Below are 18,045 nucleotides of genomic sequence, written 5' to 3' on the forward strand. Positions count from 1 at the left end.
ATATTGCGTCACAGTTGCGCGTGCCACTGCAAGGTTGCAGTTCAGCCGAACTCAATTTGGCAAGGCAAATTGACAAGAAAGCAAATTTAGAAACAGATTCGTTTAAGGCCAATTATTCTTTTAAAGCTGAAATGAAGGGGGCATTCAAAAGTTCTTGGAGGTACACTACACATTATCCTTTAAGTGTTGCAGGGGTAAAAGGAACACCCTCCCTAACCATATTATAATGCTGAAATCCATTAGTCAATGATAGGATACAGTTCTCCTACTGTCATTTTGTCAGTGCAGCCATACATCTTCATGTAGTCTTGTTTAATAATATCCAAAACATTACGACCACCCTATATAGAAATGGAAATGAAAACAGACTTAAGGTTTGATCTGCCTTTGCCTCCATGCAAATGAAAAAGGTTATTCAATTAAGGTTATAATTTTTCATTTGCATTAGAATGAAACAACCCTCACTAAGACAAGTCTACATTAAGCATTACAATTTGATTAGACAAACCCTAGTGTGTGTTCAGCAGCTTGAGTCAGACAGGCCTGTCCCCCTCTACAACAGCACAACCCAAATCAGGTCAGGTTGCTTAATTGTAGACCAATCAACCTTTACTAATATAATGTCACTTTTATTTAACATGAATAAATGAAATATCTCTCCGCTTGAGGAGTGTGCTGAGTGAGAGGCAGCACAAGAGCCAGCGTGGGCATGACGGAAATGAACCGTTTGATCTGATGAATATTAATGCTCCTCCAAGATTATAGGGATTATTAGTTCTTTTCTCGGCTGACAATGGGGTTATTTTCAGAAGCCATCGATTAAATTGCTGAGGGAATTGCCTTTGATATGAGCATGCCCACATGAGGAGCTACTTTTGGAATCTGAGTATGTCTAATTCAAAGCCACTCCTCAATCATTTTATGTTATTAGTATTGAAGTCACATGAATGATTCAGACGAGGGTGCAGTTTTTTGAGGCTTTATTTCCAAGTCCACCCTCTTCTACAGGTGTACCCATAGGCCAATAAAAGGGTAACAAATAACAGGATGATTAAAATCTGTAAAAATAACGGTCCTCTCACCTGAGTTTATCATTTCTAGAACCACCTTTATCAGCAATAACTTAAGTCAGTCATGTTCCATATGTGCTTGCATGTTTGTCATATCCATTTCATGGAATTTTGGACCACTCTCCTTCAGAGTTTTCCATCTGTTCGATAAGGTTCACAGACAGCTCTCTGAAGGTGCCATGACAACATTTCAGTTATAATGGATGATAACTGAGTTATTACCATTTCTTGATTCTTCTCTTTTTCAGTCACTCTGTTGCAGGTTTTGGCACCACTGTCAACGACCATGATTATAATTAATCCAAACTTCAGCTGTTGGACATATGGCTTCACTCTTTTTTATTTGCCACACAAAGAAAATTAAGGTCGACTCAGTGACGGCAAATAAATTAGGTCCCGTAGCTTGAAACCAAACAAATGAAGTCCAAATCCTAAGGTTTTGAATACCATGTTCGACATTTGTTATAAGGTATTCGGCTGGGTTTGGATTTCACCAATCACATGGTGTTCTCTATTATGACAGAATGTATCTGTTTCCATTCAATGGTCATAGTCACAGAAGTCTGATGACCAGACTTCACAACCTGGTGAAAAGAAAACTAGATGACAATATAGTGTCTCATGAGTGTACTTGTACCATGACAGTGAATGTTAATCAGAATTTAATTCATTTCATGAACTCATATTTTTTTTACCAAATTAAAGCAAGTGCTGTATTTACATGAATGCATAGAAGTGTTTGTTTATTAACAAACTAACCAATGTTTTTTCTCTATTTTTCTCCAGATGGAATGGGAATTCTTTGTCTCCTTTACCATACAGTACACACTTAGTTGTTGATGCAACTACACTGAACATATGTTTGTGTGTTCTCTGTTGATCACCACAGGTTTAGTCCCTACGAGTGGTATAACCCTCATCCGTGCAACCCTGACTCTGATGTAGTGGAAAACAATTTCACCCTGCTTAATAGTTTCTGGTTCGGAGTTGGAGCTCTCATGCAACAAGGTAGACGCCTCTGCCTGCCCCACTTTTTGTAGCACAAATCCCACTTTTTTGCTGGGGGTCAAGCATTCTCTTTGACCAGGCCCATGACGATGCATGGGGGCCTCTATGCATGTAGTTAGATGTTCCACAGGTTGTCCAGCAAAATGGATTTAGTGGAATGAAAGTAATGCAAACAATAATATGGTGCTGCTGCATGCTTCCCATGTCCATTTGATTTCCCTCCCCTTTCACTTTCTCCGTCTATCTTCAGCCACAATGTCAGGTAAGTGCACACATCTAGACTTTTTGAGACGGACCAAATTTATGAGTGTGAATGACGCCGCCTGCTAAACAAAGATATAAATAAGTATCTTTTCAACTATTAGGCATCTTAAAAAAGAAATTTTACAGTGTACTGGGATAATAATGAGGTGATCTGTGTCTGTCACAATGCCTGAATCTATGGCAAAAGTGGCATTCTTTCAATTTGTATTTCTTTCAGAGGAGTTACAGTATATATTTACATCCAGCAGCAATTATTTGTGGACAGGAAAGTAAGGTATTAAACTAAAAGGTGACAATAGTTAAAACTGTAACAATAAATGAATAAATAGATAGATTTAAGTAATATTAAATGTTTTGTGCTATTCTGTATTTGAATTTGAACTGAATTTCATTTCTAGCCTATAGCGTTTTAAAAAAAAAAAGGATATTCTTTTTTATATTTTTACTCTTACACAGCTACTTAGATGATACAAAATAACAGAATCAGTTCTGCTCAAAAAATATTTTAGCGGCATTCAAGGAGTTATTTTTGTATTATATTCAGTTGAGCTACTTCTTGAAACTTTAGTAGTAGGTTTCAGAAGGTGTTTTTCTTTTTTTTTTTCTAATTGTAAATATTTTTGGCTAGGTTTTGCAACCATTGTAAGTTAGAGTTATACCATTACAAAGTTACTATTATCACCATGAACATTTTTATGAATGTATTATTGGTAAAACAACAATGTACAACCCCTCTCCATAAACTGTGTAATGATAATAATGATAATAATAATAATGTTCTGAAATAGTAATGTAGCTATCTTTTTTAACTATTGCATACTATCCACAGTAGTGAAGTGAAAAGCTAATTAGAGGAACATTTGGGCTGAGCAGTTTGGAAGATGTCACTGAGAACCAGAAGGCTGTGGAACTAGGCTGGACAAAATTCAGTGTCTGCATAGCACAGTTCTGGTCTACACTGTAGAGAGGCTCCCCTGTGTGGTGGCTTGCCATGCCCCCCAGAAATATGTGGGACTTGCTGTTTGGTCTTGACGTTACCTTGGGTACATGACAGTCAGCCCCAACCAGGCACTGTTTGGGTTCGACTTGCCTCTCCAAGTTGGTTGCCCTTTGTTTCCTGCGCAGGTTTCTGAGGTGGAACTGGATAAGAAACTCAAGGATGGTAACATTTTCCACTTTTGAACTCTTGTCTGCTACCAGTGGTTGGAACAGAACATACGAAGAAAGTTAGCAGTTCTAGTCAAGTCCTGATGTTACTGTGATCTTTTCTCTTTGTTTGGGTAAAGAGAACGGGCGCAGTGGGTAGCTGGTGGCATTGTTGATGATAGTAACAATAAATTTCAAAGCAGCTAAAGAAATTAAATTTCAGATGGTGCTAAATTATTAAACTTTAATAAGAATTAAAGCTAGTTTTGTTTCAATAGAAATACTTACAAAAGTCTTACAGTCCAAATGACTAAACAGGTCATTTAGTCAAGTCATCAAACATTGTACAGTTTTTTGCATTCAACAAAGAGTAAAAAATGTGAAGAAACATGTTCCAAAAGAACAGAAAAAACATCTAGATCCCTTTTGTTAACCTCTGGCACAAATATAAAGTTATTTATGTGTGTCAGATCCTCATAGTTGCCCAAAAGAAACTCCAGAAATCTGAGTGGGTGTCACACTATTAACTGTATTCCGCCATCTTATATCCACCAGCTGGTGCTGTACATCCTTTCCCCAAAACCACAAACAAAGCGAAAAATAGACTTTATATAAATTAACAACTGATTTTTTTTATTCTCAGAGAAATTCAATGATTTTTATATAATTCCAACCAAAGCATTAAAGCAAAAAATTATCAAGCATAATGAAAATGTAAACATAATTAATTAATAAACAGTCATGATGTTATTGAATGCTTTTTTGTTAGTTGACTTGGTAATACAGGACATTTTCAAAAGACAGTTCCACCATTTGGCATCAAGGGAGAGGCTGTTCTTATAATCTCACGGTCCACTGTACTCCCTGCTTCACAGCAAAGCCTGTATCAGATCATCTTTATCATCTTTTCTGCCCACTATGGTCTGCTAGGACTCCAGGTAGAACTCAACGTACAACCTAGATTTTTGTGACTGCATTAACTATTTTCCGAAAGCAACAATAAGGTTGGAAGAAAAACAACAGTGGTCATTTGTGAGGAATATATTGTGAGGGAGACCTTGTTGTTTACTCCATTTGGATAATTTATCTTTTAAGAGCCACAACAAATTCCATTGACTGTCTGGTGAAAAACTACTTTATTTCTTTTTTTCTTCTTCTTCTCTGATACGTACAAACCACCACATTATCGCCTCTAGTGAGGCTGCAGTGAAAATTGTAAACAGTGATTGCAACGTCATGGTTTACCTAAACTAAAAATTGTCTGAATAATTGTCCAAGCGTACATGTTCAAGGATGTGCAGATATGGCGTTAAGCTACCTTTGCCTTTGACGACTCAACCTCTCCAGCTTCTCACAACATTGTCTGTTTACTCGTACTCATACTCTTCCGCTTATCCGGGACCGGGTCGCGGGGGCAGAAGGCTCAGCAGAGACACCCAGACGTCCCTCTCCCCAGACACCTTCTCCAGCTCCTCCGGGGGGATCCCAAGGCGCTCCCAGGCCAGCCGAGAGACATAGTCCAGCGTGTCCTGGGCCGTCCCCTGGGCCTCCTCCCGGTGGGACGTTCCTGGAACACCTCCGGAGGAAGGCGTCCAGGAGGCATCCGGTATAGATGCCCAAGCCACCTCGACTGGCTCATTTCGATGTCGTGGAGCAGCGGCTCTACTCCAAGCCCCTCCCGGATGGCCGAGCTTCTCACCCTATCTCTAAGGGAGACCACAATGGACCGGCACAGCGCCCGCATTACTGCGGCAGCCGCACCGATCTGTGTGTCGATCTCCCACTTCAATCTTCCCTCACTCGTGAACAAGACCCCGAGATACTTAAACTCCTCCACTTGAGGCAGGAACTCCCCTCCAACCTGAAGAGGACAAGCCACCCTTTTCCAGTCGAGAACCATGGCCTCGGACTTGGAGGAGCTGATCATCATCCCAGCCGCTTCACACTAGGCTGCAAACCGCCCCAGCGCATGCTGTAGGTCTTGGATAGAGGGGGCCAGCAGGACCACGGCATCTGCAAATAGAAGAGACAAAATCCTATGGCCCCCAAACCAGACCCCCTCCGGCCCTTGGCTGCACCTAAAAATCCTGTCCATAAAACTTATGAACAGGACCGGTGACAAAGGGCAGCCCTGCCGGAGTCCAACATGCACCAGGAACAGGTCCGACTTAGTGCCAGCAATGCGAACCAAACTCCTGCTCTGCTTGTACAGAGATCGGATGGCCCCTAATAAAGGGCCCCCAACTCCGTACTCCTGGAGCAACCCCCACAGGGCATCACGAGGGACACAGTCGAATGCTTTCTCCACAAAACACATGTTGGGCAAACTCCCATGAACCCTCGAGCACCCTGTAGAGGGTATAGAGCTAGTCCAGTGTTCCACAGCCGAGACGAAAACCACACTGCTCCTCCTGAAGCCGAGGTTCGACTATCGGCCGGACTCTCCTCTCCAATACCCTGGCGTAGGCCTTACCAGGGAGGCTGAGGAGTGTGATCCCCCTGTAGTTGGAACACACCCTCCGGTCACCCTTCTTACGAAGGGGGACCACCACCCCCGTCTTCTTTTCCAGAGGGACTGTCACCAGCTGCCACGCAATGTTGAAGAGGCATGTCAACCATGACAGCCCCAAAACATTCAGAGACTTGAGGTACTCAGGGCGGATCTCATCCACCCCCGAAACCCTGCCACCATGGAGCTTTTAACCACCTCGGTGACTTCCACCTGGGTGATGAAAGAGTCCAACCCCGAGTCCCCAGCCTCTGTTTCCACCAGGGAATGCGTTATGGCAGGATTGAGGAGATCCTAGAAGTACTCCTTCCACCGCCCGATAATGTCCCCAGTTGAGGTCAGCAGCCTTCCACCCCCACTGTAAACAGTGTTGGCGAAGCACTGCTTCCCCCTCCTGAGGCGGCGGACGGTTTGCCAGAATCGCTTCGAGGCCCACCGTTAGTCCTTCTCCATGGCCTCACCGAACTCCTGCCAGGCCCGAGTTTTTGCCTCTGCCACCGCCCGGGCCGCGGCACACTTGGCCCCACGGTACCCGTCAGCTGCCTCAGGAGTCCCACAAGCCAACCACAGCCGATAGGACTCCTTCTTCAGCTTGACAGCGTCCCTTACCGCCGGTGTCCTCCACCGGGTTTGGGGATTGCTGCCGCGACAAGCACCGCAGACATTAACGGCCGCAGCTACAGGCAGCACCATCGACAATAGATGCGGAGAACATGGTCCACTCGGACTCTATGTCTCCAACATCCCCCGGAATCTGGTCAAAGCTCTCCCGGAGGTGGGAGTTGAATACATCCCTGGCCAAGGGTTCTGCCAGACGTTCCCAGCAGACCCTCACTATGTGCTTGGGCCTGCCAAGTCTGTCCGGCTTTCTCCTCCTCCAGCGGATCCAACTCACCACCAGGTGGTGATCAGAGGACAGCTCAGCCCCTCTCTTCACCCGAGTGTCCAAAACATGCGGCGGAAGGTTTGATGATACGACAACAAAGTCGATCATTGACCTCCTGCCTAGGGTGTCCTGATGCCAAGTGCAGTGATGGACACCCTTATGTTTGAACATGGTGTTCATTATGGACAATCCGTGACTAGCACAGATGTCCAGTAACAAAACACCACTCGGATTCAGATCAGGGAGGCCATTCCTCCTGATCACGCCTCTCCAGGTGTCACTGTCGTTTCCCACATGGGCAATGAAGTCTCCCAGGTACTCCACACTACCGCTCGGCCCGTAGGCCGAAACGACAGTCAGAGACCTGTCCCCAACCCGAAGGCGCAGGGATACGACCCTCACATCCATCGGGGTAAACCCCAACACGAGAGGGCTGAGGTGGGGGGCAAATAGCAAACCCACCCCAGCCCACCACCTCTCCCCGTGGGCCCCTCCAGAGTAGAAGAGAGTCCAGCCCCTCTTAAGGAGATGGGTTCCAGAGTCCACGCTGTGCGTGGAGGCAAGCCCGACTATTTCTAGTCGATATCTCTCGACCTCCTGCAAAAGCTCAGGCTCCTCCCCCCCCCCCCCCCAGCGAGGTGACATTCCACGTCCCTAGAGCCAGCCTGAGCCTCCGGGGATTGGGCCGCTGAGGTATCCACCTTCGTCCGCCGCCCAATCCTCTTTGCACCGGTCCCTCACGGTTCCCCCCTGCAGGTGGTGGGCCCACTGGGGGATGGCCTCGCATCTCTCGTTTGGGCTCTGCCCGGCCGAGTCTAGCGAGGAGCAACCCAGCGACCAGGTGCTCTCCGGCGAGTCCCAACCCCGGGCCTGGCTCCAGGGTGAGACCCCGGCTCTGCCGTACCGGGCGACATCACGTGGCTCGATTTAATCGTCGTCTTGAGGGGTTCTCGAATGTCTGTTTACAGAAATGAAAATACCAACCAGAAAAGGATAGAATTGCAATTGAACAAAAATGTACACCTATTCAACCACTTTGCTCTTTGACCACCTCCCTTGGTGAAAAAGGAGTATAATGGGAGCAGATTTAGTTCTACCCCTCATTCTGCCTCATACCGATGTCATCAAAATGAGAAGCAGACATTGCAGGTCCAACTTGAATAGGTCCTCTGAAAGTAGTTTAAGAAACATTCTTACATGCATAGATTTTCTGAATTACTTTAGTTCCTATAATCCATTGTCGACGCCTACCTACACCAGGTTCATGAGGGGTCTGGACCCTTTCTCCAGCAGTCATTCGAGGAGAGGCGGGGTTATATCTTGAACCCCCTGGAGGAAGCTGGAGTACCCAGAGAGAACCCAAGCATGCATAGAGAAAACATTCGGACTCCATGCAGAAAAGACAAGGCTAGGATTAAGAACCAGGCCCTACGTGATGGGCATTTAGGATACATTTTGAATACATGTACCAAATTTAACAGCAGCACAATTAGAACTTTTCTGGTTCATAGGGGAACATCTTTTCTGTTATGCCTTGGTATGAGTTGTAAGATGTAATATTTCATGGCATACTGACTATAGACAAAGCAAAAAACTGTCACGTTACAGGTGCTATTATTTCTGTGACAAATGTACCTGTAAATACTGTACATTCAGCTAACCCATCGACAATAAAACAAGACAAAATCTATTCAAGCTTTGTATATGCAGTCAAGTTGTAACACATAACAGGTGAATTTACTAATGAGAGCTCACAAAAATCTTCAATGCTTTCTGGGATCCCTAAGAGCAGAGTACCTCATCTAGCCTGCTTTTTCTACTCCGTTATTGTGTCTGAAGCAGCTGCAGTTAGTTTCCCATTTCTTTCCTTGCAGCATGCTCCCCCTCTACCGGACTCACTCAAGGGACTGTGAGAGAGAAAGTTTAATGAGACATGAGAGTGCAAATGGAGGCTTACAAAGGGATAGGAGCACAAAGTTCTTAATCTTGTATCGTTTGCTGCCTTTATCAGCTTTTCCTTAGTGAATGTGCAAAATCCCTGTCTTCACCTTCTCAAGCCGCTTTACTATAACAGTGATGATATACAGGGGTTGGACAATGAAACTGAAACACCTGTCATTTTAGTGTGGGGGGTTTCATGGCTAAATTGGACCAGCCTGGTAGCCAGTCTTCATTGATTGCACATTGCACCAGTAAAAGCAGAGTGTGAAGGTTCAATTAGCAGGGTAAGAGCACAGTTTTGTTCAAAATATTGAAATGCACACAACATTATGGGTGACATACCAGAGTTCAAAAGAGGACAAATTGTTGGTGCACGTCTTGCTGGCGCATCTGTGACCAAGACAGCAAGTCTTTGTGATGTATCAAGAGCCACGGTATCCAGGGTAATGTCAGCATATCACCAAGAAGGACGAACCACATCCAACAGGATTAACTGTGGACGCAAGAGGAAGTTGTCTGAAAGGGATGTGCTGGTGCTAACCTGGATTGGTCATCTACCTAAACTACCCAAAAAACATAAATCCACAGCTGCCCAAATCACGGCAGAATTAAATGTGCACCTCAACTCTCCTGTTTCCAACAGAACTTGCCGTCGGGAGCTCCACAGGGTCAATATACACGGCCGGGCTGCTATAGCCAAACCTTTGGTCACTCATGCCAATGACAAACATCGGCTTCAATGGTGCAAGGAGCACAAATCTTGGGCTGTGGACAATGTGAAACATGTATTGTTCTCTGATGAGTCTACCTTTACTGTTTTCCCCACATCTGGGAGAGTTACGGTGTGGAGAAGCCCCAAAGAAGCGTACCACCCAGACTCTTGCATGCTGTGATGGTTTGGGCTGCCATATCATGGCATTCCCTTGGCCCAATACTTGTGCTAGATGGGCGCGTCACTGCCAAGGACTACCGAACCATTCTTGAGGACCATGTGCACCCAATGGTTCAAACATTGTATCCTGAAGGTGGTGCCGTGTATCAGGATGACAATGCACCAATACACACAGCAAGACTGGTGAAAGATTGGTTTGATGAACATGAAAGTGAAGTTGAACATCTCCCATGGCCTGCACAGTCACCAGATCTAAATATTATTGAGCCATTTGGGGTGTTTTGGAGGAGCGAGTCAGGAAACCTTTTCCTCTACCAGTATCACGTAGTGACCTGGCCACTATTCTGCAAGAAGAATGGCTTAAAATCCCTCTGACCACTGTGCAGGACTTGTATATGTCATTCCCAAGACGAATTGATGCTGTAACGTGCGCAAAAGGAGGCCCTACATACTAATAAATTATTGTGGTCTAAAACCAGGTGTTTCAGTTTCATTGTCCAACCCCTGTAGGTCCACTTTATTTTACTGAGCATCCCATACACACACACTCCCTGAACCCATTCACATATGCTCATTTATGTAGTGCATCTATTCTCCAAATAGTTTGTATACAAACAGCAAATAATCCACCTATTAAGAAAACTAAATGTTTTAGATCGTTGTCAAACTATTACAAAAACTACTGCATTTCAGTTGCCACTCCTAATCCCCACATTATCAATGTGTTGCTTTTTATTTCCTATTTCAACCACTTATTATTTAGAGCCCAGAGAGATTACGTACAGCTTTTAAAACTTTGGTAAATGGAGTTACTTTAATATTACAAGCACTTGTATGAACATTGTCATAAATTATAAAACTGATATATATGGTAAAATGGTATAAAGGTGCAAGTACTTAAAAGATCATTCATTCAATCTACTCAATTCAGCTTGTACTTTGAAACAGCTCCTGTGGCTCTTGGTTAAATTGATTGTTTTTAAGCATGAATGGAGCAAGAACAGATCCAGCAAATGTTTTAACTGTAGAAGAGGGGTTAGGGTTAGAGTGTAAGTCACTAGACTAAGGACTACCATCAGTCACCAACAAGCTGCCCACTCTGTCCATTTGTGTTAGCATGAATGATCAAAGAAGCAGATGCTCTGGCCGTGTGTGGCCTTACCTGGCCCGGCCTAGCTGTGGTGCTGCTCCCTCTCTGATTCAGCCTTGCCCCGCCTTACCCCATCCTCTGCTCCTTTTGTTCAGGCTCTGAGCTCATGCCGAAAGCCCTCTCTACCAGAATTGTAGGAGGAATCTGGTGGTTTTTTACTCTCATCATCATCTCCTCCTACACGGCAAACTTGGCAGCTTTCCTTACTGTGGAGAGGATGGAATCGCCCATTGACTCTGCTGACGATCTGGCCAAGCAAACAAAGATTGAATATGGAGTGGTAGAAGATGGCGCCACAATGATTTTTTTTAAGGTAAGCTTTGACAGGATATTCTAAAACCCATGTTATTTTTACGTCATATGTTGTTCTGTGTAAAGCAGAAATGTATGTGTACATAGTAGGTTTGATAAGAACAAATGCTACATGGTATTTACAGGCTTTTGTTTGTAATTTTGGATAAAGACAAATACTATGAAGGATGTGGATCTATAGGAAGTCAGGGATTAAACTGACAAAGCCAGAGTTCAAACCCAGGGTTCAGAGTGAGAAAGTATCCGTGGGTAATACTCTGCACATGCTGTTGTTCTCAATTTGTCTGTATGTGTATAGGCAACACATTTTAACAAAAAAAAAAGCATTTGCAATAAATAATAAAAAAGACGTTTTGATTGTTGTTTATTTCTGTATAGAAACGCATCAGCAAAAATAGAAAATAATTGTATCCATTGTATCCTAGTCTTTGCTTAATTACAATTTTAAAAAATGTTAGAAGAAACTGCTTTGCTTTACAAGAATATGTTATGTTAAAGTTCAAGATCATCTTTTAGCTTTACTTTTTATTCTGCTTAATTTAAGGCAGAAACTGCAAAAAAAGAAAATAAAAACCACTGACCTTTAAAGTGAATAAAAGATCAGTTTAGACCTTGAATAGTGCAAGTGAATTAAGTCTGATTGATCAAAATCTGGTCACGATTTTTAGGAAAAGTTTTATCTGTGGTTCATAAAACATAATTTAGAATTTGCAAAATGGATGAAGAAGTAAACAATTTTATTCAATTTTAACAGAATCTCAATTTCAATTTTCTCTCAGATTTAAATGTCACAGCCTTACATCGGAAGTATAATGACACAGAATTCTTGAACCAGTGTTCCTCACATAAATAAAGTCTCTACAAAATGTGTAATATCTTCTTTTGATAGCATGCTTGCAGAATATAACTATTTAATGTTTTAGACGTTCTGGGTGAAGTTCTATCTCCATCTGGCTGCCCTTAGAACAATATCAGTTCAGCACACTAAACATTACTGATTTGAACCTGACTGTACAGCTCAATATCGCAGACCTGTGGGCCAAAATTATGTTGCACACTTTCTCTGACTCCAGAGTGGCCTCTGTTTAAGTGTGCACACTCCTGATCTTCTGCTAAAAAGTCCCACTATCCAAAAAATATCCAGAGTTGAGGCTTTAACCACCAGACTTCTTTTCTTAAATATGTTTCTAGGTTTTGCCATAACTCCTAAGGACAAGCCTTGGAAGACAAAATTGACAAAGTAGGCACTAAACACTCTGGACAGAAAAGGTCTAAATGATCCAGAAACCTCTAGTCATCTGTGACCAATCACACAAGAGACATCAACAGTGACACACTGTTTAATTCTTACATGCTGGTCATGATCTTACATCCATCCATCCATGTAGCCATCCATTTTCTACAGATGCTTATCCTTGCAGTGTCGCAGGGGGGCTGGTGCCTATCTCCAGCGGTCTTTGGGCGAGAAGCAAGGCCCACTCTGGACAGATCTTATGTCCATCACAGCTGGTCATGATCTTACAATATTTTGTTTTGTGCATATGGTCAGCAGTTGAATGTCAAACACAGTCAGCATTCAAACAGTGAAAGTACTTTAAGTACAATATATATTCTGAAATCCTTAGCTCAGTCTGCTGTCAGCTTTTGTAACCTTTGAAGTGTATTGATTGTAACAGTCATGAATCAAATATGACCTCCAGTGAACATACTGCTTGAAACTCTGAACATAATTCTGGACTAGTATGGACCAGTAATTCTTTGTTACATCTTGATTTGCTCTGCTGCTTCACAAATCCGCACATGAACATGCATAAACAATCTGAGAGCTAGTAAATGATTTGAGCGTATCCTACACTTCAGTCTAATTTGATATATGCTGAAATGAATTTGCAAATGGCCCATTTTGCTGTCATATTCACTTTGGATAAATAAGGACCTTTGTCCCTTGTTTTCACATTGCTTGCTTTATTGTTGCCCCTCCAGTAGTTATGTTATAGGTAGGCCAATGCACCACAAAGGGCTGAGTTCACATTTACTTTTTTAGCTGAGTATGCAACACCCATTAGATGTTCGGTTTGCAATTACTGTCTGATCTGTTGCTTTCTTTAGACGGTGTTAAAAAATGCTGCTTGAGGTTAACTCCTATTTTGCAACATTACTCTGAAATGCTGTGGAATCTGTAACACTGTTTAAAACAGCTTTAGCAAATGAATCTGGTGATATCAAGATTACTATTTGGACAAAAAACAAGACAAATACAGTGATCTCTGTATGAAATGTCTCTCTAAACTGTGATCTTATACAGAAAATCACAATACAACTGAAAGGACCAAACACTTACTAATGGAAATGTGATAATGTAGCGATGAAAATCAAACTGGTTCTTTATTGCATTTTTGGAGAATCAATTAAGAACTGACTTCAGCAACAGCCTTGGATCTGTTTTGCTCTAGTGAAATATCTACATATAAAACTACATTAGAGGCTGTAGAATTGTGCAGATTAGGTCTGCGCAAGTTTGTGAACAATGGGAGCTGGATCCCATTTGAAAGCCTTTTTTTCCTCAGTCGCTGTGCCTGTATTATGAAGACATAATAGGATTAAAGCCACAATGTGGAGTAAAAGCTAAAAGTGCTCTCACTAGACCAATAGCAAGTCAGTATCATACCATCAGGTTACAATTCAGAGAGGGATGCTGTGGGAGAGAAACTTGAAGTGTGTCGTCACTAAAAAGAAGATGCAGTCTGTGGCCAAAGGAGACCAGAAGAAAACTCTTGGGTATCATATGCTTTACATTAATGGTTTACATCGAGCTTGTGATGAAATTGTGTTATATCATTAAATTAATGTAGTTTGATTACCATGACACTCATTTTGTCTTTTCAGTAGTGAAACTCTTCATTTTTTTCACATTACAATCACAAGCTTCAAAGTATGTAATGTTGGACTTAATGTCACCATTAAGTAGTGCATTTTTGTGACACTTAAAAAAATATAGATTTTTAGTTGCCAGAGGTTTTCAAATAACTATCCAAATAAAAATCTGTCCACAAATTATCATTTAGATTTAGATCTGGACTTTTACTTGGCTATTCTAAAACATAAATATGCTTTGATTTAAAACATTCCATTTTAGCTTTGCCCTGATGTTTAGGATCATTGTCTTGCTGAAACATGAACCTCTGCCCAGTCTAATCAGGTTTTCTTCCAAGATCGCCCGTGATTTAGCTCCCTCCATCTTCCCATTAACACTGACCAATTTCTCTGCCTTTGCTGAAAAAGCACCTGAATAGAATGATGCTTGCACCATCGTGTTTTACTGTAGGAAGTGTGTTCAGGATGATGTGCAGCGTTAGTTTTTTTCACCACACAAAAACCAAAATATTTACATCTGACCAGAGGAGCTTCTTTCATATGTGTGTGTTCCTCGACATAAATAAATTGCGCTTTGTGATATATAACATTTTCTGAAGTAAACTAAACGCAACTGAACATGGCTTCTGCCAAACTATGAACTGGACTCCTTCTCCAAAGTTACCCTGGGTGTCAAGCTGCTTCTCTGAATAATGGTCTCTGTGCCCTGTCTGTTAGTTTAGGTAGATGACCATTTTTTCTAAAGGTAATTTTATCACTTATAATTCCATCAGTTTGCGGCTAACAACTAAATGTGGAAAAGGTTAAGGAGTATTGGTCCTTGTAAGGTACTGTATGTGCACTTGCAAAACAAACATTTTGGCCTAATAATTTCAGCCATTTTAACGGGTGTACCTTCCACTGCACTTTATACACTGTTTATTAATCTATAATTTACTGAGTGTGTCCATACAGCCTGTTAAATGCTATGTATAAACACTCTGGTAGATTACACACTGCTTATTTAAATAGGCACTAAATCTTTTTGATGAAATTTTATTTACATAAATTCTGCTTCTTGTACCTTGCATTCTCATTTGGACTGATGTTTTTGTCGTTTGCTTTGCACCTAAAAATTTCAATTAACTGTATTGATATTCTTGTTGTAACAACCTTTAATTTTACTTTCTCTTTCAATTATATTGCTTATACTGTTAGTCTGCTGTATGCAACTGTAAACTAATTAGCCTTGAGGATAAATAGGTAAATAATCCATCCATCTGTTTCTGTAGAAATAATAACAGTAAATGAAGAGCTGTTTGAAAGCAACAGAACATTTAGATTTTTCCACTTGATGCTTCGGCATCCTTCAACTTCAACTACAAAAATACTGAAAGAAAAAAATTGCGGATTTGCTGGATTGGTTAGCCGGAAGTCCATGACCTTTAGAAGTTCCACGGAGAATACTGTGACGTAATAGAGAACGAAATGTAATAGAAAATGAGAAAAATCTGAACAAACTTTACAAATATGACACAAAAAAGCATCTAAATATATCATCGCAGGATGTGGAGTGCCTAAATAAATTTTTTCTAGACTTTCAGAGACTCCCAATACACAAAATAAGTGTTTAAGTGCTAAAAAGGTGGATTTTGCATATGTCCCCTTTAAGGCGATTTAATAACATGTTCTAAAAGTGGATACAAATACAGGACATTTACATTATTTGGAATGATTAAGTACAAGTGGTATAATGAAGGAAAAAGAACAACAACAAAGCTATGTTTTTTTATGTTAAAATTGTGCAAATGTATAGGGGTTGGACAATGAAACTCAAACTCCTGGTTTTAGACCACAATAACTTATTAGTATGGTGTAGTGCCTCCTTTTGCGGCCAATACAGTGTCAATTCTTCTTGGGAATGACATATACAAGTCCTGCACAGTGGTCAGAGGGATTTTAAGCCATTCTTCTTGCAGGATAGTGGCCAGGTCACTACGTGATACTGGTGGAGGAAAACGTTTCCTGACTCGCTCCTCCAAACACCCCAATGTGGCTCAATATTATTTAGATCTGGTGACTGTGCAGGCCATGGGAGATGTTCAACTTCACTTTCATGTTCATCAAACCAATCTTTCACCAGTCTTGCTGTGTGTATTGGTGCATTGTCATTCTGATACACGGCACCGCCTTCAGGATACAATGTTTGAACCATTGGATGCACATGGTCCTCAAGAATGGTTCGGTAGTCCTTGGCAGGGATGCGCCCATCTAGCACAAGTATTGGGCCAAGGGAATGCCATGATATGGCAGCCCAAACCATCACTGATCCACCCCCATGCTTCACTCTGGGCATGCAACAGTCTGGGTGGTACGCTTCTTTGGGGCTTCTCCACACCGTAACTCTCCCGCATGTGGGGAAAACAGTAAAGGTGGACTCATCAGAGAACAATACACGTTTCACATTGTCCACAGCCCAAGATTTGTGCTCCTTGCACCATTGAAACCGACGTTTGGCATTGGCATGAGTGACCAAAGGTTTGGCCATAGCAGCCCAGCCGTGTATATTGACCCTGTGGAGCTCCCGACGGACAGTTCTGGTGGAAACAGGAGAGTTGAGGTGCACATTTAATTCTGCCGTGATTTGGGCAGCCGTGGTTTTATGTTTTTTGGATACAATCCGGGTTAGCACCCGAACATCCCTTTCAGACAGCTTCCTCTTGCGTCCGCAGTTAATCCTGATGGATGTGGTTCGTCCTTCTTGGTGGTATGCTGACATTATCCTGGATACCGTGGCTCTTGATGAATCACAAAGACTTGCTGTCTTGGTCACAGATGCGCCAGCAAGACGTGCACCAACAATTTGTCCTCTTTTGAACTCTGGTATGTCACCCATAATGTTGTGTACATTTCAATATTTTGAGCAAAACTGTGCTCTTACCCTGCTAATTGAACCTTCACACTCTGCTCTTACTGGTGCAATGTGCAATCAATGAAGACTGGCTACCAGGCTGGTCCAATTTAGCCATGAAACCTCCCACACTAAAATGACAGGTGTTTCAGTTTCATTGTCCAACCCCTGTAAATACCTGTTGATCAGGAATTTGTCACATCTTCTACAAAAAAACAACAAACCTTCTCTATTATAATCCAAATGTACCCACCATCTAAAATCATTGAGATAAGAAAAAAAACGTGCCACATTTAAGTGTGTAATGTTTATCTTGTTACATTAGATCCATGTGCCCTGTGTCTTGAAATGGCACTTGAACCATTTTGAGTTTTTGTCATTTTCATGCAGATGTGTAGCATATTTACATATTCAGCGGTACATTCAAAGGTATAAGTCAGGATAAGTATGAATATGCATATGTTTAGTCTCTACACTAAAACCTACTCTTGCCAGTTAAAATAGGTTTAATGATTATGACTGCAGTCTCTTTATTAATTCAACAAGCAAATAAATATGCAACAAAAAGTCAGACTAGAGTTATCATATGCTGTCTGGCCAGGCAACGGCTTCACAGTTGCATCTCCACTCCATTCTGTTGTCCAGGTGAACACTGAGATATTTATACTCCTCCACCACCTCCAATTCTTCTCCCATGATGGAAATAGTATTTGAACTATTCCTGTTTCTCTTAAAATCTACACTCATCTCCTTTGTCTTATTCATGTTCAAGATGAGATGGCTGTTTCTACACCATGCCACAAAGTGGTCCACCACCTCCCAGCTTCTTGTACATCTCCAAATCACCCCACGACTGCAGAATCATCGGAGTACTTGGTACATCCGACTTCCAGTACCTAGTGAAAAGGAATAGTGAGACTACAGTCCCCTGAGGTGCTCCTGTGCTGCTGACTACCTGGTTAGACACACAACCCTTCAGTCTCACAAACTGTGGTCTGCTTGTCAGGTAGTCTTTGATCCAGGAGATTGCTGAGGCCTCCACCTGAGTCTTCTGGAGTTTTTGACAAATCAAATCAGGTTGAACTGTGTTAAATACACTGGAG

The 18,045-nt window shown here is 42.1% G+C and overlaps 1 protein-coding gene across 2 annotated transcripts in view; it reads left to right on the forward strand.

Annotated features, from left to right (window-relative positions):
- grik2 (glutamate receptor, ionotropic, kainate 2) overlaps positions 1-18,045 on the forward strand; it is a 559,972-nt gene that overhangs the window by 431,544 nt on the left and 110,383 nt on the right. For both annotated transcript variants that reach the window (XM_047360664.1, XM_047360665.1), the window contains exons 12-13: positions 1,960-2,078; positions 10,962-11,179. In XM_047360664.1, the coding sequence (XP_047216620.1) occupies positions 1,960-2,078; positions 10,962-11,179 (337 nt within the window). The remainder of the gene's footprint in view (positions 1-1,959; positions 2,079-10,961; positions 11,180-18,045) is intronic.

This window comes from Girardinichthys multiradiatus, chromosome 3, assembly GCF_021462225.1.
Source record: "Girardinichthys multiradiatus isolate DD_20200921_A chromosome 3, DD_fGirMul_XY1, whole genome shotgun sequence".
NCBI classification, from domain to species: Eukaryota; Metazoa; Chordata; class Actinopteri; order Cyprinodontiformes; family Goodeidae; genus Girardinichthys; species Girardinichthys multiradiatus.